Below are 22,695 nucleotides of genomic sequence, written 5' to 3' on the forward strand. Positions count from 1 at the left end.
GAGCCATTGCCTTTGCTGTAATAGGTCTAGAGCTACATAAGTTTCGTGTAGTTGAGCTTTGTCTTTGCTGTAATATGTCTAGAGCAACATAAGCTTTATACAGTCGAACTTTGTCTTTGCTGTGATAGGTCTAGAACAACATAAGTTTCATGAAGTTGAGCTTTGCATTGCTGTAATAGCTCTAGAGCTACATAAGTTTCGTACAGTTGAATTTTGACTTTACTGTAACAGGTCTAGAGCTGTACAAAGTTACGTACAGTTGATCTTTGCCTTTTAACTCTTTGCTCGTTTTTCGGCAAGAGCTTAAAATTTACGTCAGTTAGTACAAGCTGGAAGTCTTTGGGCATCGAATTTTTCCAGGGCTGCATAGAGAGAAAAATATCGAACATAGAAGGGGAGTCAAGCTTCTTTACATGTGACTGAACTCGAAAGCAAATTCAGACTTTTGAACAACAAAGCGACAGTTTAGCCCTTTATGTTTTTCCATTTTCTTTAGGTTTATCGGCTTTTTAAATCGAAAAGTAAAAACTCATACGTGTCGGCTTGTATAGGATTGTAGTTCCGGGTTTAATAAATTTCCACACATGATAGTTTTCAGGGCGAGTAAATACGGCGGTTACCAATAACGCACTCGTGGTCATACGACCGACAGCCTACAATAACTCTTGTTAATCAACTCTCTGATGAAACATGCGCTGATTATATATCTGCGCTGATCATATATCGAATCTGCTAAGTAGTGGCATGAGGCAGCATTGCATTACAGATGGACTGCTTGCTCAGTCAGAACAGGTTGCGATCAGACCTGCTGTAGGCGTTGCATGGAAAACAGAAGCACCTATTCGTTTATTATATTGGCCAATATGACATAAGCAATACAGAGGTGAAGAGCTGGCGAATGCTGCGTGAGAACTTCTTGAAAACACACAGATTCTGGTTTATATCATAGAAACTATGTAAGGATTTAACCAAGTCTCGTATTAGAAGGATATTCTATACCCCCACCCAAACAACCCTGAAACAAATCGAATCCTGATGCGAAGAACTTTTGTGCACATGTGGTATTATTCTCTCGTCGACGTCATGTAGCCAAACGTGCACGGTTTGCCCACGCAATATGTGCAGTATGTGATGAAATAAGCTTAAAGACGCTAGGATACACACCAAAAATGGAAATGGACATGGAATTAGGAACTTTCGGGGTGACAATCGAGAGCAGAACCATGAAAGGTAATGACAACTGTCGGTCTCAACCACCTACTTTCGAAACTGTATTTTCAGATGTCTGTGACGTTAACTGCAGTGATAACCCTTTACTGATTGAGGATAAAGAAAATCCTCCAACAGACATCGTTAAATCTCATTCGGAGATAAGGGATGTGCCCAAATCTGTTTCCTTGAATGAGAAAAGATCCAACTCTATGCCTGAGAAGACTCGACGTAGTTCATCGACGACAAACGTTAGGACTGTCTCAGTTACGATATCCGCTACACGTCATGCAGATTTGTCACGTGATTCTCTATCGCTGTTGAACCGAGAGAAGTTTGACACTCCGATCCTTGAAACGCGGCCGGAGAGCTATATGTGGCTTGCGATATGTACTACAATGTTCTTTAATCCGGTCCTGGGGATCATCGCTTTAGTCACATCCAGTAAGTATACCAAACGACATTCCTAATAAGCATAGCGGCGATAATTACAAATTCTACAGAGCCAAATGAAGAAAGCACGTAAGGTGACACACAGCTTGAGGTCTTTTAATTATTGGTGACTTATTTATAGAAGTCAGAGCGTAAGTTTTCTCCCATAAGTATAATTACACATAAATTATAGACGAAGATATTCTTTTCTAAAGAACTCCGTTAATTTATATACATATTTTCGTAAAATTCAAAGAACGGCCATTGGGGATGTCATCCAGAAACGTTGTTTACATTTTTGCAGAATTAAAATTGAAAGATGATTAGGCACCTACGTCACGTTGCACTGAAGCTGTAGTTGAAACTGTAGTTTCAGTTTACATAACTAAATCACCACATTTTTACAAAAGTATCAAATGTAAACGTACCTCATGGGTTAACAAAATGCAATTTTACAATTTTGTTTAAATCATAGCTCCAACTTTTATGTCATAATGCAGTTCACCGTGACAGGCCAAACCTTAGTATTTAACCTTTTTCTTCATCACCCTTTCAGACGTTTTATCCAAACTGTATTGACTCCACGATATTCTGTAATTGTAAATATTTTGTATTAATATTTCGATACACAACGGACTGTTGGCATAAATCAACACATTTTCACAAGGGAATAAAAATTTAAACGTACTTATGGGATCACTCAATTAATTCATTATTTTCAATATTGCTCCGAATGTTATCGATCGCGCCAGTCATGTTTTCATGTAAACTTTATGTGAAACAGCTTCTTTAAAAACTTAAATTTATTTTAAGATACTTTAAGATATGACAATAATAATAATAATAATAATAATAATAATAATGACGACAACAAAGCGATGACGATGGTGATAGTTTTGACAGCGATGAGGAGGACTATTGACACTGCAAAAGTCATTTTGCTGGAAAAGTCAGAAAAGTGAACCATTTTATCTTCTTGTGGCTATTTCGTGTGCATACAAATGCCTAGGTGTGCTCATTGTTTTCTTTTCTTGTCTAACTTGTTTGTTCTTCGCATCAATTTTGTATTGTTTAGACATTTATTTAGGCGTTACTCCATATAATTTTTTTCTTAGAACCCTATTATATTAATAAAGAGTCAAATAATACAGGACCCCCCCCCCTTCTCTCTCAGCCGAAAAAAAAAGAGCTTATTTTAAATATCATTTCCATGTAATAGTTTGGATATACATTAGATAACAAGAAACTTTTCTTCCATGTAAAATACACGTCTTTTGAATTAGAGCGTATAGTATAGTATACGCATGTTTCGTCATCATATTTATATCTTGTAATGTACAGCAGAACTTCAAAAACTAGTTGCGCTGCGTGAACATATTTTATGTTCGAGATTTGGGGTCCCACCATACCCCACTTTTGCGAAGTAGCAAATATGACAACGCTGTTCACAGAGACTGGCAATCAGATTGCAGAGATAGGGGAATTCTTTCGAGTAATGCCGTGTATTCGAGTGAAAATATTTGAGTTATCAAAAGTTGGGGCTTGTATTTTTCCTTGTATGTGTCCGTACGTCCAGTATGTTTTGTTTAACAAGCAATGTTATGGATTCGTGCTTTATGAGCACGATTCTAGTTTAATTCTTCTGCTGTGATTATGCTTGTTAGGCCGTACGTTTCCTATATAGAAGCAACTAACAAAACAAACCAAAGGAATTGGTAAGCAAAATAAACATGAATCTACTTATATAAAAGTCCAAAAGGGCAGACGGCTGGGGACGGGAGACTGATGATAGTTAGAGAACGCAGGTATTAGATGTATAGTTTGCTTTAAGCTTGTTGTTGCAATTGTATGTTGACCGGTTCCTCGCTGATTATTTGGCTACATAAACTATAAAATCTATTACGTGTGTGTAACCAGACATTACCTATATGTAGTCTTGCTTTTATTACACAATCTGACGATAGTTGTCACCAATACTTAAGATAAAACAAGAGCTGTTCATAGCCGCCCAACCCGTACTATATTTTCTAATGGAAAATACACCAGAAGAACATTAAACTCGGGCAGATCGATGACATACGTTACATGACCTGCAATATGTTCCAGGTTTCGATAGGAATCCTGCCATCACTTAGTGATAATATCAAGAGAGTGATCGCACTAGATACGAGGAAATTAGTAGGTTAGCATCCTATGGGCAAGCATGCTATGTCTGTCTGTTTTTATGTCCGTCTGTCAATCTGCATGTATGTACCCCCGTTTTTCTCTCTCGCTCTCTCTCTAGATGATTATATTCATTCCAAACATTCTATGCTTTTAAGAACATTTAGGATTATTTGGGATTTAATTTACAGTTTTCAAGTTCCTCTTAAAATTTCACTTTGTAATTTAAAACTTGTTGGTTAGTTTAAGACTGTAGAATTGTAACATGTGCACAGACTTGTCCACAATGAAAAAAGTCGCGAAAATCGCACGTTTTGGAGCCCGTAACTTCAGTTTGGTACAACGCAGAAAAGTCAATATGGTTTGATGGATAGAACAATATCTCAGGAGTAAAATAAGCCATATAGTATGGTCGTGTGCCTTTAAAGACAGAAAATGCAGAAGGAAATCGAGGGTCATGAGTGGAGCGAAGTATTTTGAACTTCCGTACCTTCTCTCTTATATATTATGATAGAGAGTGTCCTATGTCAGAACGGGTCATGGGGGTAATCTAAGGTATTTTTGTTACTCTATATGACTTTTTTCCTTTAGATGATTCTTTTTTTCTTTCTTCTTAACATCAAGCTCGCGTCGATCACCTGTGATCGGCACGTGCGTCCCATTCGATTCAAGTCGTAACACATTTTGATCGGCTCTTAGTTTTGTTCATACAGTGAGATTAACATCGATGACACATGCTATCCCAGTTTGAGCAATGTTGTATTTCCAACTGACAAAAACGTCATTCAGTTCAACTACTGATATATCTACAATTAAGAATAACATGTATATGTGTATGTGTATATGTACGCACAAATATATATATATATATATATATATATATATATATATATATATATATATATATATATATATATATATATATATATATATATATATATATATGGGCACGCGTATATACATGCATGAATGTGTCTGTCTCTACAGCTGTGTTAGCCTTGTGATCATCGGAATGCAAGGTGATGTCCAGTCTTACGGAGTTAACAGTATGGTCTCATCTCGAAGCAGAACTCCATATTTAGCTGATCCGTAATGAAACTATTTAGTATACAGCTTTAACATTGTATGAAGTATTTGTTTGAACAGTAAAATCATTCCATCGTTTCCCCAGTTGTATGCCAAAGTAACCAGCAAATTTTTTTCACTCACAAGAAACTTGCAAGCATGTTGTTTTCTTGATCTCTTTTGCACTATTATTCATTTTTTTTCTTCTTCTATGCACAATGTAAGTAACACAATGTTGTACAATTAGACTCATATATGATTTTACCATGTTTTGTCTTCACAGAGAATACCCCCAATGGAGAACACTACAACATAATAAAATTCCTAATAGTAATGTATAACTCCATAACGCATTATCGAATCTTCGTCGAGTTATTCGACAATCGTTTGATGTTATCGGTAGAGGCATGCCAATTGACATCACAAATACGTCTCAAAATACGCTTTATAACCAATTAAATGCAATTGTTGTATTACCACTTGTCAAGAATACACAATTCGTTTTAACGATTTCACTCTTACTAACTCTTGGGGTGGGGGAATTGAAACAAAACCGGGACCTAACTAGGGTAATGAATAATGAACTTTCTGTACAACATTTAAATATCAAGACAAAAACTTGATTAGTTGGAAAGAGTAGTTCATTTTTTTAAATTTTGAACTTTTGTGAAACGCATTTAAATTCTAGCATTCGTATGGATTGTATAAAACTGCATTAAAATGGTTTTACAGAATCATTTAGACAGGTCAGAGACTGTCACAAAGGTAGTACCATAACATACGTTTCTGATAAGCTACTTCGTTAACGTCTGAAGGATTCGAACTCTGGATGTCATGACATCGAACTAATGTGTATTTAAGATTACGTTATTCTCGCATAAATTAGCCTTAGGGGAAGGGTACAGATCAAATTAATCTCCTAACAATTTCTGGGAAAGTTTTGAAGCTTCAATTGATATCGTCAGTGACACATATAAACATATTATTAATCTGGGGCCTATAGCACTGATTTACTTGTATCTTCTGTTTCTGCCAATTTAATTAATTTAAAGGCAAGATATAGTCTAGGAAATGTGATAAAAAAATCCTGCACGAGTTACTTCACACCAAAACCTTGCTTGATCAAATCTTTGAAAGCAGTGGTACAACTATAGTTTACACAGACCTTTTAAACATTGATTTACCACGATGATGCTCCTTTTAAGCAATTAGTGTTAACGTGCACCTCCAAGCGGCCTATATGTGCCGTGTTTGGATTTTCAGCAAAGTTGATATTAAACAATTAAACACTCTGATAATAGGAACTAATTGGGTAGATATTTTGCCTACACCAAGAGATGTTGATGTTCCAACTGATATATTCACAACCAAATTATTAGAATTCTCAACTTTGTGTAATCCTTGTAAAATGTAACAATTCGTCCAGCGGATAACCCGTGGATTGATTGCCAGTTTAGAAAAATTATAAAGAGAAGGGAAAGAGAATGCAAATTTGCCCTCACCCGTGGTATCCCAGTCGACCGGAATAAATTCAAACAAATTATGAATAAAGTAAACAACTTGAAAAAGTATGCTAACAAGCAATATATGGAAAATATTGATGCGCATCTTTTTTATTCTAAAACAATGCACCTAAAACATTTAGGAAAATTAGAAAATCACTTTTGAAGTAGATAAATCTTTCAAATTCTAGTCCACCACCGAAAGATTAAAGAAACAATGTTTCGTTTTGCACATATAATGAAAGCTAAAAGAAAAATTTATTAAGTGATTATTTTACTACAATTTCAACTCTTGATGATAGTAATATTTCTCTCACTATTTTTCAAAAAAAAAGATGCTTAAACCTTAAACGAAATTATTACCACTGAAAAAGAAATTAAAGATGTTATTAATTCCATTTCTGTTAATAAAGCCAATTAGCCTGATTGCGCAAAGCATAACATGTTTAAAGGCGTCAGTGAAACAATAGGGGCACCGCTTACAATGCTTTTTAATCGAAAAAGGAAAAACAAATGGATAGACAAATGTGCATTTCTTCGTGTTCAGTCCCAAGTATAGAAAACAACGAACTGAGCTGATGAAAGAATTTCTCTTGGTGTCATATGCAACTGTTAATTTAGATGTACTGCTTTGGGGGAACAGGCGATGCAAATGAAACATGTAGAATCCAGTAACATGTTTACCGGACAATTTCAACTTACTTAAATCATGATTACTGTCATTGTGCCCCCCCCCCCCAAATCATTTGTCATTATATTAGTAATTGTTGTCATGTTGAAGATGTTATAATAATTGTATTATGTAGGGAGAGGATTAATTTAAGTTGTTAGAACTTGTACCCAATCCCAATCATATTACGTCAACTTGTTATAATTTTCACGTGTAAATGGCAACACTGATTGCAAAGAGACAATTTGGAGACTAAGTCATATGATAAAATCGTTGAAGGCATTTGTTTTGTACCTGGTAATAGAAACTACATTCTCATCGAGACAAACTGGATTGCATTACTTTATTAGCCATCTGTATTGCAATAAATATGCTACAGTAAAACAACAAAACGAACTTATAACTGTATACAATAATGCATAATACATACACGCAGATGATGACTTGATACCGGGAAATGTGTTAGTTACGGACACTTCGTATCTCTCAATCGCTATAATAGCAATCACTTTATTCTAAAGTCCAATACTAAAAATACTCAACAGTTACAGATCAAGAACAATTTACTGGGAGCAATTCATGTACTGGGAGCTTAATTTTAAGTGCAATGATATGTATATTATATACGAGTATATATTTGGCTTAAACTTGAGCAAAGTGAACATTAACATAGACAAGATATATCTGGTTCCGAAATCGGGTCATTACAATTCTCCTATTTTAATTTATAAACGACTTTATGCCCGATGATGCAGTGTGTTAGAGCAAATTGGTCCAACTAATGGCCCGCGGGTCCTTTTTTTTTGTTTTGTGTGTGGGTGTGTGTGTGTGGCCCGCGCTCGTACAAAGGTCAGTTCTATAATTATAGTTGAATTACTATAATGTATGTCATACATGGCCCATGCATTTTATATTTTTTAGTTCATGTAGTACCACAGCGTTGAAGATGTTAGACCGCCTTGTGTTAGAGTAAGGTGGATACGGTACACTTACTATCAGCTGCAAGAACTGCATGGGCAATGATTGTCTTTGCATAGGGTATGGCCAAACAGTTTAATTATTTGTATAAATAGGAAATGACGCTAAGTAAGACCCCTAATGCGGGACAGAGATACTTTAAATCTGAGTGATGTAATTCTCCATCTTAAGACAAATAGTTAATTAGGACGGAAATGGGCAAGTATATCTTCATAGACAGCAAGACATAATTGGATATGAAATATCGTTATCTTAGTAGCCGTAAGAGCCTCAAAGTAGCCCCTTGCTTAAGTCTCAGAACAGTACAAATCCGTTGGTATTAACTAACTCTGAGAAAACGCATTGTAAACATAGACCTACCTATATTAGCTTGCATAGAATAAGGATAACTAGATTGGCTTGCAATGACATTTATTGGATTACCGTTTAATTTATGAGTTATTACATTAGTTTCAGGTTACCGATCAAAGCCATCATTTCGTTATTGTATAACGTTTGTGAATGTATTTTGTTTTCTTCCCATTTACAGTGCAAGCGGATAGAGAGTACCTCCGGCACAACATGGAAAACTCAAGGAAACTCGGAAAAGCTGTGAAAATTATATCCATAATTGGCATTTCATGCACAGTGGTGATTATTTTGGTCATATCGCTAATATATTCCATAGGATGACAGTTGTCTGTTAGCATGTTGTCATTCTTCATGGAGAAGACCTTTTAATTTTCTTTCTACGCCACTGAAGAACTTTCGCATAAACAGTAGTGATATAATTTGGTGAATGGAAGAAAAGATTCTGCGTTGAAGAGAATCTTGTATGGTCGCAAGGCACGAGCGATAAAAAGCCACGCCCCTTTATTATCCGTGGCCGCTTGTACGGAGATTTCCTCGTTGTCACGAATATACATACACTTGACTAACCTATCAAATCGATTGCGATAAAAATTCTCTCCTCTGTGATTCAGCACAACATTTTATGATGTTTGAATGAGCCAATCAAAGTTTCGCTACCAATCAGTCACTTATCGATTGATAAAACGGGCACTTTTATTGATGTTTGTGTTGTTGTCTTCATCGTTTTGGGTTAGGGTTGACATATTAGGGACAAACAATATTTTTTTAGTTGATTTGATATGATTTGATTTTTAGAGAGAGAGGAGACCTTTTATTCATCGAACCATATTAAAATAATTATTCATATTTTTCAAATCTTTTAAAAAAATTGTGCCCCATCTTTGGACTTCAGATAGGACGAAAAAATCACTTGTATTGGTACTGGAAACGAAAATTGTTTCATTACGAAAAATATTTGCTTCCGAAAGATTTATTAACCGGATATTTCGGCTTTAAAGCGGGACGCAGGATTTTGGGTCCAACTGCGGATCTTATCACACATACTGTGGGACGTCTGGCAACCCTATTTTGGGCTTAACGTCATGTTTTAGCACAAGGTAGGCTATACATGGCGGTCAGTATTTCTGGTGGAGGAATAACCCTGGGAAATCCCGAGAAGAACCACTGACCCACGCGAAGTTTCAGGCATGTTTTCTCATATACCTACTGTGGCCGAGCCCGAGACTCCACGCGGACAGAGGTGAGATGGCAGTGACTGGTAAAGGCAAACGCTTTAGACCACTCTGATTCCTCTCCTCTGGCCTCTCACTTTTATTAATGTGTAAGATATCATTACTCGGATTATCGTTCGTGGCTTGCAATGATGAAAATCTTTGTACTTCCTTGAAGTTACAATGTGTGATCTTGACGTCAAGGAGGACCAATAATTCCTCATAGTCAAAAATTCTTTGTGACATTGACCTCAAATGGTTCCTTGCATGATTTTCACTCATTTATCAGTGTCTAATACAAACGCAGACTCAACTTCGCTAGCCTAGTTTCCGCTATGATAACCCTATCTACACCTTGGTGGATCCAACAGATATTTTAATGCTTTGTCCTAGTGACATCAATTGGATTTCATGAGTTGCCTCCCCTTATATATAATGCCAACTAACCAATAGCGTGTAATAGCGGTGCATTGTACATAGGTTCAAAAATGTGAAGGCAATTGACATAAAAAGGATACTTTGTAAGTTTAACATCGAAAGTATGACTGTATACCAGAGGAAAGCCATTAGAGGTGTATTTGAGTGAAAGGTATTTATACAAGTAGATAGGATTATTATATCGGAACCTTCGCTAGCGAAGATGGCGCAGACTTAACTTCGATTGATATTTATCAAACGTATAATATATAAATCGGAAGAAAGCTTTCAGTTAACTCAGATGAGGTTGTTTCTTAAATATTGTACTCTTTGTCAAACATGTTAAAATATCTGCGCTAAAAAATATAATTGAATTCAATCGGAGAGAATCCTTTATAAGAGGCGTATTAACATGAGTGGAAGTCTTAACATGCCATCACCATGTTCTCTTCTCTAGATTTCGATAACATCTTTCTGTGTTTAAGAAGAAACGGGGAAGGTGAAAAAAATTGGAAAACTTATCAGCCATGTCTTTACCGAGTGAAATCACATTTAACTTTCATGGTTTCTCCCATATGTGTATGTCAGAGGTCAGATATTTTAAAATGTTACAAGTTTTGTACCTTTACATTTTTCTTATTTATTTCAAACACGTATGTCAGAAACTTTTTGTTACGTGTTCAAAGATTTATTTATGCACATAATCAGACATGTCTAGCCAGTGTTTTAATTTTGTAATTATCTGCATGCTTACAAATGTGCAAAGTCTGTTACAGTAAAGATTCGATAATTCAAACAACAATCACACGAATATGAATCTTCGAATCCGCTTGTAAAGCAATTAAAATAAATAATTTGATTTTGCTTGTTATTCTACTTAACTTAGCCAGTGCTAATCGTGCTTGAACTATCTAGACTCCCCCCCCCTTGTCTAGTTGTATTCTATTCGTTGCTATTATGATGTGATATTTCCTTCGTTTTTTCGTTTTCGGTGTGTAGAAAATAAAATGGACATACAGTATTTGCAAGAGGATTTATTTCAATTAGTAATTTTGAAGATGTTTGTCTTTCACTATGATATTGAAACTTTGTTGTCAAATCAAGCTTGTGGCGAACTTTCTGTGGCAAGCACTTATTTTCTCCCAAAGTCTTTCAGCTGCAAACAGTGATATAAAAACTTGAACTATTGGAATAGTATGTTGTACTATTGGAATAGTATGTTGTACTATTTAATAGTATGTTGTCTAAACAGACTTAGAGTACACCATGACACTATTAATCATGCCATTCTATCAGAACACACATTCTCTGTAATTGTCACAACTGATTAAATTGTATATTGTGCTTATTTTTCTTTACTTCTGCATTAACAATATAGTAGAGATGGTTTATAATGATTCAGAGAGGGCGAAGATTTTCGAACAATGTAATTGAGAACGAAACATTATATCCAAATTCGTTTAGTTTTTCAAAATGTTTATGTACTTGCCCACGTCGACGATGTTGGACATACATATAGTAAACAATTTATACTGTATTATTATAGTCAGAACACGTATGTGACGGTAATAGGGTTTTCAACAAACAACGAACATCTGTATAAATACATGTTATCATGAAGGGAAAAAAATCTGATGAAAGTGTCAACATACATGTACATGTATCAGCCCATGAATAATAAAGATCACTTTGTGTGAATACGTATTTTCTTCAATAATTTAATTACTAGTAACTTAGTCCTTTTGTATAGGCTTGGAAAGAAGTTACCAATAATCATTTGTTTTCTACCGGTCTGAGAATTCTTACTCAGATATTTCTGCTAAACAAAATAGTGATCAGTTTTTACTTTTTATTTCACCTGCGCCAAAAGGACGGCCAATTTTTCAAAAGCCATACTGGACCACATGTAACCCTTTGATGAAGGTGGTGGAGAAATGTGATTTTCCCCACTTCTTATGGTTTTTGGTTATCGTTATCTTGGAGATGATCGACCACGGGTCGAGTAAACAATAAAATAAAACATGAAAATAATGGGTTGGAATAACAGATATTTGAGCCGAGATATATATAATAGAATAACACGAGCCCTTGTATGTAAAATACAGTTTTAATCAATTACATGATCAAAATGAAATCGAACATGACATGTGAATGATTCACTTTCTCTCAGAAACAGAGTTACAAAATTATGCAAAGTTCAATTAGCTGTTCTGTAGTACTGATAGAAAAAATGTCATCTTATGATCGAGTTAACTGATCGAACTCTGACTGCCGGTATGTACTCCCCACCTCTCTCTCTTTACTAGCCTCTACGGGTCATCAACCTCTTGGTTGCAGACTGTCTTCTTTCTCTACTATGCAATAATGGTATGGAACTATTTTCTTTCCTTGCTTTCCCGAACCCTCGCTCGCTTATCATCAGAATTTCGTCTGTCTCTTCTCTAGTTATGGCTCTCTAAAATTTACAGCCCCCCCCCCCCCCCGATCCTTTAAAAATGTATTTAACAAGAAGAGTACTCTCTGCTGATCTCGGAGCCCCTCAGACTTTCCCCCTCGGTAGAAAAACTTGAATGTCTAATATCGTGAGGGAGATTATTTTAAAACCCAGAATTCTGTCTGAATTATGGTGTCAAACTTCACGAATGGGAGTATAAAGATAAAGCGTTCCTTGAAAATTCCGGATGGTTTCTGTGATGTCGATACCTTCCGTTGGTGGGACTTTAGAAGAGGAGAGAATACCTCCTGAACTGTGAGACTGTATTTAGAAAGACTACAAATTCAAGTGAAACGCCAAGAACCATTTCATTTTTTCGACCGGGAAAAAATTAATATACCCCTCTATACCTATGTTTTTCTCTGGCTTAATTGCTTTTTCCACTTACAATTTAACAGATCCAAATGATTCTGTAAAATGGAAGGCTATGTTACTTTGGTTTTGCTGTTTAAAAAAATTGGAATACAAAATGTAGAACCGTCGTGTGTTTTTTCATAAGGGACATTTCATTGATCATATTAAATCTACAGTTTAGTTTGGTCGTTTTCAAAACTCCAAGTGATAAATGTTACAATCAATCATGTACTTGGCGAAAAATTCTATTTAATGTGCCACAAGTAATGAATTAACAGTAGTTATAATCTTTTTTTTTTATAAAAAAAAGACCTAGGGACTGTTATGTATATTTGATTTAATTATATCTGATTTATTATATATTTATTTCATTTTAACTGTTTGTTTGTCAGGGTTTTTTTTAAAAATATTTTTCATTACATGCTATTGTAATGTAAATTTATTCACTAGAGATGATATTTTTTCCAGAAAGTAGTTTGACCTTGACTGTTCGTTTTGTAAACACCAGGTGTTGATCTAGATCCTGACCTCGATTCAAAATTAATAGCAACCACGTAAATAAGTTCTATTTTTATTTTAAAATGATAGGTTGTTGTCGAGGTCATGTGTTTAAGATGTAAATAATTTTTTAAAATTTTATTTCTTAGAGTAAAATGATTGGTTTTCGTCAGGGCTATACGTGATCTTTAACAAGTACATAATTTCGACGAGGTTCTGGAACATGATCACGCGACCCCTTTTTTGCGTTTTCAAATACGATATAACCTTTGTTTTGCAGAGAGATTCTCAGTATTAGCTGGACTTTTTATTTACGTTGGAAGGTGTATGTTGTGCTGTTTGAAGTTATTTCAAATTACACGGATTCAAAAGGCTTAATTCGTTTTTCCTGGAAAATACGTGTGCTCATGTGAGATTCTTAATGAAAGACAGTTCTTATTAAAAAAAAATTATTCAGATTTCCAAAACTGGAGTGATATTTCTTGTTTCTACTAGGAACTGTAGATTTCAACACTACATATTACATCATACGTCAGCGTCTTCCATCTTGGATTCTTCGTCGAGACTCGACTTTAAAATCATTAGGACATTTTATTATTAGGACTCCTAAAATTTTATTCGTGGATTATTCTTGGATTATTTTTGGATTTAATTCTTAAAACCGTAAGTTCATATGTTTTCACTTTTACAGAATTATTCAGGAAAATAAATTGATATATTTTTTTCAAAGCTTGCTGTTTTCATTCTTTCGTGTGTTACTGTTTGTTCGAGCCTAAACACATAACATAAGAAGAACATACAATTTTTACATTACAGTAACTTCCAAATTCGTTAGTTTGAATACATTTAACAAAATATTTCTGCTTTCAAAAAACGATTTCCTTCATAATATTTTCCACTGCTTGTGCTGAATCTAACGGGTATAAACGCAAGTTTTGGAGAGAAAAAAAAAATGAAAATATGCGACCCGATTAGTTACCAAACAATTGGTAATACCTCAAGAAATTAATCAATCTTATATGCTATCCAGTCGTCGATCGAGATGTTCTCGTAAGTCGAAGTTGCTGTCAGTTTGCCAAAAGAAGGCTAACTACTGGCAAAGCATAAATTTTAAAGAATTGGACGAATGAAAAATATGCCAGTCTGATGAAAATCCGAACGGAATCGCAGTAAGTAGTGGATTGCTGCTAAAACGTTAGATTTATGCTTGACAACGAACGATGACAGTGTTGATACGATTCCGTCATGTGTGATTGTAAGGGGATCTGACTCCACAAAGCTATACTTTGAAATGACGTGTATGTGTTAATGACTAAAATTTGTGATTGACCTGCAGATTATTTGAGGCAAATGTATGACTATTTCATCAAGAAGAAAACAAACGAAACAAAACCAAACAAATATATTCCTGTGGATTTCTTTGACGGGTGGGTGGGGGATTTCGTTGTAATTATTTATAATATCCCCCAAACAAAAAATGTGTATATGTGTTGATTTGATTTATTAAAAAAGTATGATTAATATATTCATACATATTTTACAATGTACATATCTCTCTGTATTTAACACACACACACACACACACACACACACACATTGTATAATGTCTCTCACACCGACCTACTCTATGTTGGAATCTCTCTCTCTCTCTCTCTCTCCATAATTAATAATTTCTACTGCGAGTCATAATGCGGAGAAAATCACAAGATTTAGAGAGAAAAAAGACAGCAAAATTATCCTACAATGTTGTTAAAATATTTAACATTATTACAAGTGAATATGACTCTATGCTTTTAGATCGTATTCAAAGATGGTTGGAGTTAATGTTTTTTACTCTACGCCTTGCAGAAGCTGAATATATAAGATCAATGGGACAATAGTAGGACATACAGAATAGTACTAATGTAAGTTTTGACACACGGGTACATCGTCAGCCAAGGTTAGAGGCAGGTTTTCTGAAACTGTTAAATGAAACAAAACAAAACAACAACAACAAAAAAAAAACAATTAAAAAAGAAAAGAAAACAAACAAACAAACTACAAGCCTGCTAAAAAAGAACACAACTGGCTACCAGTGGAAATTGTACATTGTAGGATAGCAAAAGTTTGTACCTACCCCATTGAACTACATATAACCTTTATAAACCTATGAACATTTATAACATAGGATTCCTTCTTGTCAACAGAAATCCATAGACATAATACGTAATGTTGATTTATATCTTTGTCCTATAATTAAAAAAATGGCGGCCTACTTTTCCCTTTCACTCCACAGGTCAAATGATAGGTGGTATGATAATAGTAAGGAGGATGGTACTTTTGATTTTTAAAAAAGAAGGGTAGTGGAGGGCATTGACATTGTGAAGGGGTAGAGGTTTTATTTTATTTATAATGGGATCATGGGGTGGTAGGTATTTTAGATAGGCAACTTATTTATATTTGTACAGGATTTAAATTCTATGTTTGTATACCCTTTCTTCTTCAGCCTACCATGTGTGGTCAGTAAATCAGTAAATGCTGGTCCATCCAAAAGGCATTTTAAATAGCACGTGTAGTTTTATCATCATCTTTCCTGTCATAGGCCAGAAACCCCGCACACGATAACCATATGACGTAATATTAGTTTCGACTGTAAATCGGTAACGATTCGTCAGCAATTACTTCTCTAAACATTAGAAAAATAAACAAAACAAATATGCGATGGGAGACAACAAATACTTGCCTTCATTTTAATGTTATTGGTGTTATTGTTCCTAGAAAATACGTGCGATCTAAGTATGAGGCAGGATCAATCTGATTAAAATCAGATTCCTCTGTCCTACGTGGACTCATATCACAATCCATTTTTCCTATTAGTCTCTGCATTTGTTTATCATTACAGAACTTTCCACTGTGTCCAAATCAATACAAATCATATGTTAATCTAAATTAACCTTCAAAGATGACTTCACAGCGAATTTCTTGTCATAGGTTCACCAGTATGTATTTGAGAGGCTGAACTTTAAACAAATCAATGTGCAATGGACTTCCGGATAATCAACAATGCCTTATTACTCACTGTGCACTGTCGCCGAAATATACACAGACAGCCACACTAAAGAATAAACAATTACCTTTAGATCTATATCAAGAATGCATAAATCTAACTCTTGTATCACCACCAAAATGAGACAGGATAAAATGCTCCAAAAATGGATCTAGACTACATTCGTGGGTACTGAACCCGAACTAATAAGTATGATCTGATTCCACATGAAGATCTGACAGCGACCGCTTAGAGGTCATATTTCTGTTGTGACCTTTGAATTAGCTAATAAAAATGCAGCTTTCAAAAATCTGAAAGTGAATCAAATCGTTCGACACAAATTAATGCTCCTCAGCCATACTGCTCAATGTCCCAAACGCAAGATGTAAGACTTAATCTGATTGGCTGATAAAATTAGCGATTATGGTAATAACATATGTCACTAGAACATGACCCCTAAGCGGTTGGCGTGAGATCTTCACGTAAGATAGCGTGGAGAGCTGATTTTAGTCATATTGGAAGCATGATAAATTTACCTAAAACAGAGACAAACATGCTATAAAACATCTTTGCCTAATAGTTGATAGAAATTGGGGTTTTTTCTTTCTTTTTTTCTTCTTGTCTATTTGTGTCTTGAATCGAGAGACTGCTTCTTTGATTCAGAATCAGGAGTGAAATCATGCACTTTTCAAACTTTTTTTCTTCAGATTTCGATATATCCAATAATTTATTTTCTTCTGTAGTTTCGAGAAATAATTCAAATGGGCAGATTCAATAGATAATTTCGTAATTACTCTCCGTGAATAATACTCCGGCAGTAAAGCCATTTCTGTGACCGTAACAACAACCGAACGTAGCGCCGCTAGCTTATCAAGAGCATCACAAATGCCGCTTCGCAATCAGTTTCATCATTTAGCATCTTTCGATTATAGTGTTATAGTGTTTATTATCAATGTGTATTATCATAAATTGTTATGCTTTCACAGCAAATGTTTTTTTTTCAGACACAATTAATATCGTGCCATGTTAAATAACATTGTTATTTAACTTTCGACCTTACACGATTGGTGTGATTGTAACTACTTTTTCAACGCATTGTGTGCTATATCGTATCGAAGATATTGGAACTAAGTGTCTTTCCCAAGAACAAACCGAACCGGCCGAACCGAGTGTGCCTGCGTTAGTTTGTATATTTGTATATATATATATATATATATATATATATATATATATATATATATATATATATATATATATATATATATATATATATATATATATATATATATGTATGTATGTATGTATGTAAATCACACACACACACACATGTATGTAAATCACACACACACACACACACACACACACACACATACACACACACCATTAAGTTACAGGGTATTTCCAGAAAATGGATAAACTTCGATAACATTTACATTATATATAATGTTATCGAAGTTTATCCATTTTCTGGAAATACCCTGTCACTTAATGGTTTGTGTGTGTGTGTGTGTGTGTGTGTGATTTGGATTTTTAACGTAACTTTAACAATCTTTCGGTCATATCGCTACGATGTCTGCAGTGTGGCAGTTTATAGTGACGTCGTGCCGCAGACATGTAGCATGATGTCCCACCCAGTCACATTGTCCAACAGGCCGACTGGTCCTAACACTAACCTCTTAATGCTGAGCTCCAAGTGAGTAACATTTTTTTTATAAGTCTTTATAAGGCGGACACTTTAACCACTAAACCACCTGGACGGCCCTTCACTTATTGGAATTTTCCATTCTAAAACATTCTGGGTTGTCAACAAGACAAAATTTGTTTCTAAAAATGATAATGAAGAATGCGACAAACATCCGATACAACAGGTTCTTTTATGAGGATTTCCAATATTAATAATGATCTAAATATTTAATCCACACTCATAGAAATTTTTTTAGCCATATATTACATTGTCCATTAAAATGATTGACCCTAGTCATGTACACAATGAACTTGATTTTGGACAAATTACAATAACACATAACACATCATGATTTAAAAAAAACTTAACAAACAATACGGTTCAATACTATGATACTTTGCAAAGCCCCAAAAACTTCAGAATCGCACAACAAATTAGTTTGTACAAATGAATCAAATGCAATTGAATGCCAATAGGAAAGGATTATTGCCTAGCTTTCTTGCAAACTAAACATACCTTTTCTGACTTGTTCAACACGGTTTAACATTGTTTGGAGTTAATATCTGAGGAAAGGTTTTACCAAGACTACTTTAAAATCTGAACAATTTTTTTCTTTCTCAAGATTAAAGGTTAAATTTTATCATGTCAGTAATTTTAGGTCTTTAAACAATAATTATGTTCGTTTTGGAAACAATTACCTCAGTTGTCCAGGTTTGACAATATAAATACATGGCAGTTATGCATGTAATTTTGCACACACAAAAATAAAAAATATAAAACCTCACCCACCCACTTTAACATGTAATAACAAGTTCAGTTTTAAAATTGCTTCAGTCAGTTATGTGGTTAGGCTATGTCTGCTACAGTAAGTAACAGCAGAGTAGACGGTACTACATGTGACTGTAGATCAAGTGTGGAGCGCTATACCTGGTTCCCTCTGGCAGGTCCTTTCTGGTGTATCAGGCGGCCAAGGTTAAAATGCCACAATAACATGTTTATTTAAGCGAATGGCATTATCCCAAAGTGCAAACCCGCAATGGACAAAAACAGCTATTTAATGTGTTGTCTACTATATGACCCTTACCAAAGAAAGTAACACACAATATGCTTGTACGTTACAGTAAGTCAGAACGCGAATAACATACAAGAGACATTGATATCCAAAAACATTTAAGGTTCTTGTCATAGTACTAGATGCAGAGAACAAAACATCACGCTTGATACCGACGATGATTGTACACAGTGCCAAATGAAGACTGCTTATGTAAATAATTCAGACGAGTTCATTCTGCAACATACGTCTTAAGATGCAGAGGAACATAATCCTGCAGAGTTCCATGCTGTGTTAAGATCTCGTATATGCTGATTTCATATGATTTCACCACATGATTATACTATTTCCAAAATAAAATTTCATTAATAATCGGACAAACACAAAAGGGAAAAGATGGATATATCATAGCATAACATAATGCTGGGTATGCAAGCTCCGCGCCAGATTTTGATTTATTTTAATTATTTATTCACGTAATCAAGATTGGAGGGATCTATTCCCATCATGTTCTTATTGAGAAATAGAGATGTGTTGCATTTTAAGTTTGGCTTTCTTGTGTCCTACATATTGTAAAAATGATATGATGTTTTTATTGTGAACCTTATTCTTTGATTGAGCTTGTTTGGTGTCAGTATAAGTTTCACTATTATAGGAATAAATAAGTACCGAGTATGTCAAAGTTACCTCCCTTCCACGGTACAAAACCTAACATTTGCGTATGTGCAGCTTTGTCTGTTTTGTAGAAAAGTCCCAAAAGCGGGCAATTCGAAATTGCACCACACCTCCGTTTTCTCATTTGGAAATTGTTTTCGAAGACAAACGAAATGATATGTTAATATTCAGATTACCTCCAGTTTACATTTTCAATTGTTTCTAATAAAATTTGTTTGTATGACACTTGTTGATTTAGAATGTAAGCATGATTTGGCTAATGATATCCATATTGTTGGCGGTAACGCAGCAGCCATTGTGAAATCTGGCACATTGTCGCAGATGTTTCGTTCGTGAAATTTTATATTCAGTGCGAGAATAGTATACCAGTGTATTAGGATTTATGCTATATGTATGTATTCTATATAACCTTCGATTTTGCTGGATATCTTTCTTGGATTTCGAAAGTATCAGTCCCATAAACCGGCAACTACTTTATTAGTGGAGAGATGAGATATACATCCCCAGTTTAATATCAGAGTTTGTTTTCGGTGAAAAAATAAAGCATATTTGTTTTAGTAATTTGTGTTAAGCGATAATATGTTAATGTTGGGAACCAAAATTAAACCAGTATTAGTCGACGCCACATTTAGTTCCAACCAAGATAATAAACCTCGGACTTGAGCAACGGTGTAATATGTATCAACTTGTATACGTTGAAGATGCAAAGACAACGCCCAGAATACGAAATATGCACGTGGTTAAATGCTCTATTATGATAAGTCTTACCTGTTTCCTCCGTTAAGATTTAAACTCTGTAAGAAAATTGTATACGTTGAAGATGCAAAGACAACGCCCAGAATACGAAATATGCACGTGGTTAAATGCTCTATTATGGTAAGACTTACCTGTTTCCTCCGTTAAGATTTAAACTCTGTAAGAAAATTGTATACGTTGAAGATGCAAAGACAACGCCCAGAATACGAAATATGCACGTGGTTAAATGCTCTATTATGATAAGTCTTACCTGTTTCCTCCGTTAAGATTTAAACTCTGTAAGAAAATTGTAGTTCACTGAGCACTACAATCATTGTGGTCTCTAAAAAATCAAAAGCATGTGAGAAATACACCATGCTTTTTTTAAAAAATTGCTTCAGTACAGTTCGCTTTGGGTATGAAAGATTTCCCTCAAAATCTGTATATCGTCAATAACTGTATGTCACAACTGTAGAGTTATTGATTCAGCATGTGAGTAATATTTTCGTTGCTTGTTGCAAATTTTGCAACTGCTAATAAACGTTACTGCAAAAATTGTGTCATACATCCTAATGGTTATTACGAGAATATGGTCAAATAGCAATTTCGTGTACTTTTTATTGTATTTTTCACATCTTGCAAATAGGATCTTTTGAATAGCAGTTAAAACAAGCAATAACTTGTTAAAGACACCAGACAGACAAAAAATACAAAGAATAAGAAAAAGCTAAGTTAATTATATTTTAAAAAATACGAAGTAGGTGAAGAACCTTACGAGCTAATGATACTAATCAGCGCAGCGAGCAGACTGAAAAACGGATTCCACATTCTCATCAAATTAACAAAATCAAGTCGACGAATTAATGCTTGGAACAATGTTTTCGAGAACTTCTTCAGAATATGAAAGAGAAAGAAGGGCATAGAGAAGTACCAAAAGAAATCAAGAAAAAAGTAACCAAACAACCTATGACTACTCCTACTCCCATTGTTCTTCGGACGCGGCAAGCATCGTCGCAATCCAAACCAATACCACGTGAACAACCTAAAAGCAGTATCGAATAGCGGGTGATCTGCTGAGAAGCAGCAACAAAAACAGCTCTATCATGGATACCCGTTTTTGCCAGCATTACTAACCATTCTCGTGCTGTTGGTCACACAAAAACTGTATCGTGATGTTAAAGCCAGACCCAAACGTTTACGTTTGCAGTATCAGCAACAATGGGTACAATAACAATCTACGTATGCTTTACACAAACCGATTTGGCGAACACTTTCCAGAAATCAAACCAAAGTAGCAGGAAGCTATCATCAATGTCAAGCAGACATAGCAGATGTTTCTTACTTGGTGGCGTTCAAACGCGGTTACAATTATTTGTTCTTTGTCACTGACGTGTTTTCAAAATAAGCATGGATAGTTTCTTTCACTTTTAAAACAAAGAGTTAGTCCGAGCACTGAAACTGGTTTTGAAACAAAACTTTCACCATTCTCTACGCTGGCAAACAGACAAAGGCACCACATTTCTGAACCACGTTTTTCAGAAGAATGGAGAAAAAGACACTAATATTTTCATCACAAAAAAATCCTGAAACAAAACTAGTGTTCTCGGACGTTTCCAAAGTACTTTGAAAGAATGCATGTGGAAATATTTTGAAAAGAAATACATGGAAAATTTTCAACATCACTATACACTTAAATGCATCGACGTGTTTCCAGTTCTAGCCAAAGCTTACAATCAATCGTACCTTCGTAGCATCGGATGCGCACCAGAAAAAGGGACACTTGAAAAGGAAGTGATGGTGTTTGATTGTTTGGAAGGTCACCAACCAGAAAAATGAAAGAAATGCTCACGACCGGGGATTGTGTTCGCATTCGACAAACCAAGCGCACATTTGACAAAGGCTATTTACCTAATTGGACGATGGGTTTGTTTTATATAACTGGATGTGCGTGGACGTCATTCACCTGTCTATAAATTGGACGAAATGAACGAAGAAGTGTTAAAATGAATTTTCTACTTGTCTGGATTACAGCACGAGTGACCGAAAAAGGAAACGATGTATACAATATCAAAAGCATTCTCGATAGAAGAACACGTAATGTAGGCGAACATTAACTTCAGGAAGTGAAAGTTCGTTGAAAAGGATATCAATGTAGTTTCGATTCTTAGATTGCCGCTTTGC

At 35.0% G+C, this 22,695-nt stretch overlaps 1 protein-coding gene across 1 annotated transcript; it reads left to right on the forward strand.

Moving 5' to 3' along the window:
• Positions 1–777: 777 nt before the first annotated feature.
• Positions 778–11,696, forward strand: LOC149803502 (uncharacterized). Its single transcript, XM_089951424.1, has 2 exons — positions 778–1,653; positions 8,549–11,696. Exons 1-2 carry the CDS (start codon positions 1,170–1,172, stop codon positions 8,689–8,691), a joined length of 627 nt encoding a protein of 208 aa, XP_089807550.1. The 5' UTR covers positions 778–1,169; the 3' UTR covers positions 8,692–11,696.
• Positions 11,697–22,695: the final 10,999 nt, after the last annotated feature.

Source organism: Sinohyriopsis cumingii, chromosome 3, assembly GCF_028554795.1.
Source record: "Sinohyriopsis cumingii isolate HCF-2022 chromosome 3, ASM2855479v2, whole genome shotgun sequence".
Taxonomy (NCBI): Eukaryota; Metazoa; Mollusca; class Bivalvia; order Unionida; family Unionidae; genus Sinohyriopsis; species Sinohyriopsis cumingii.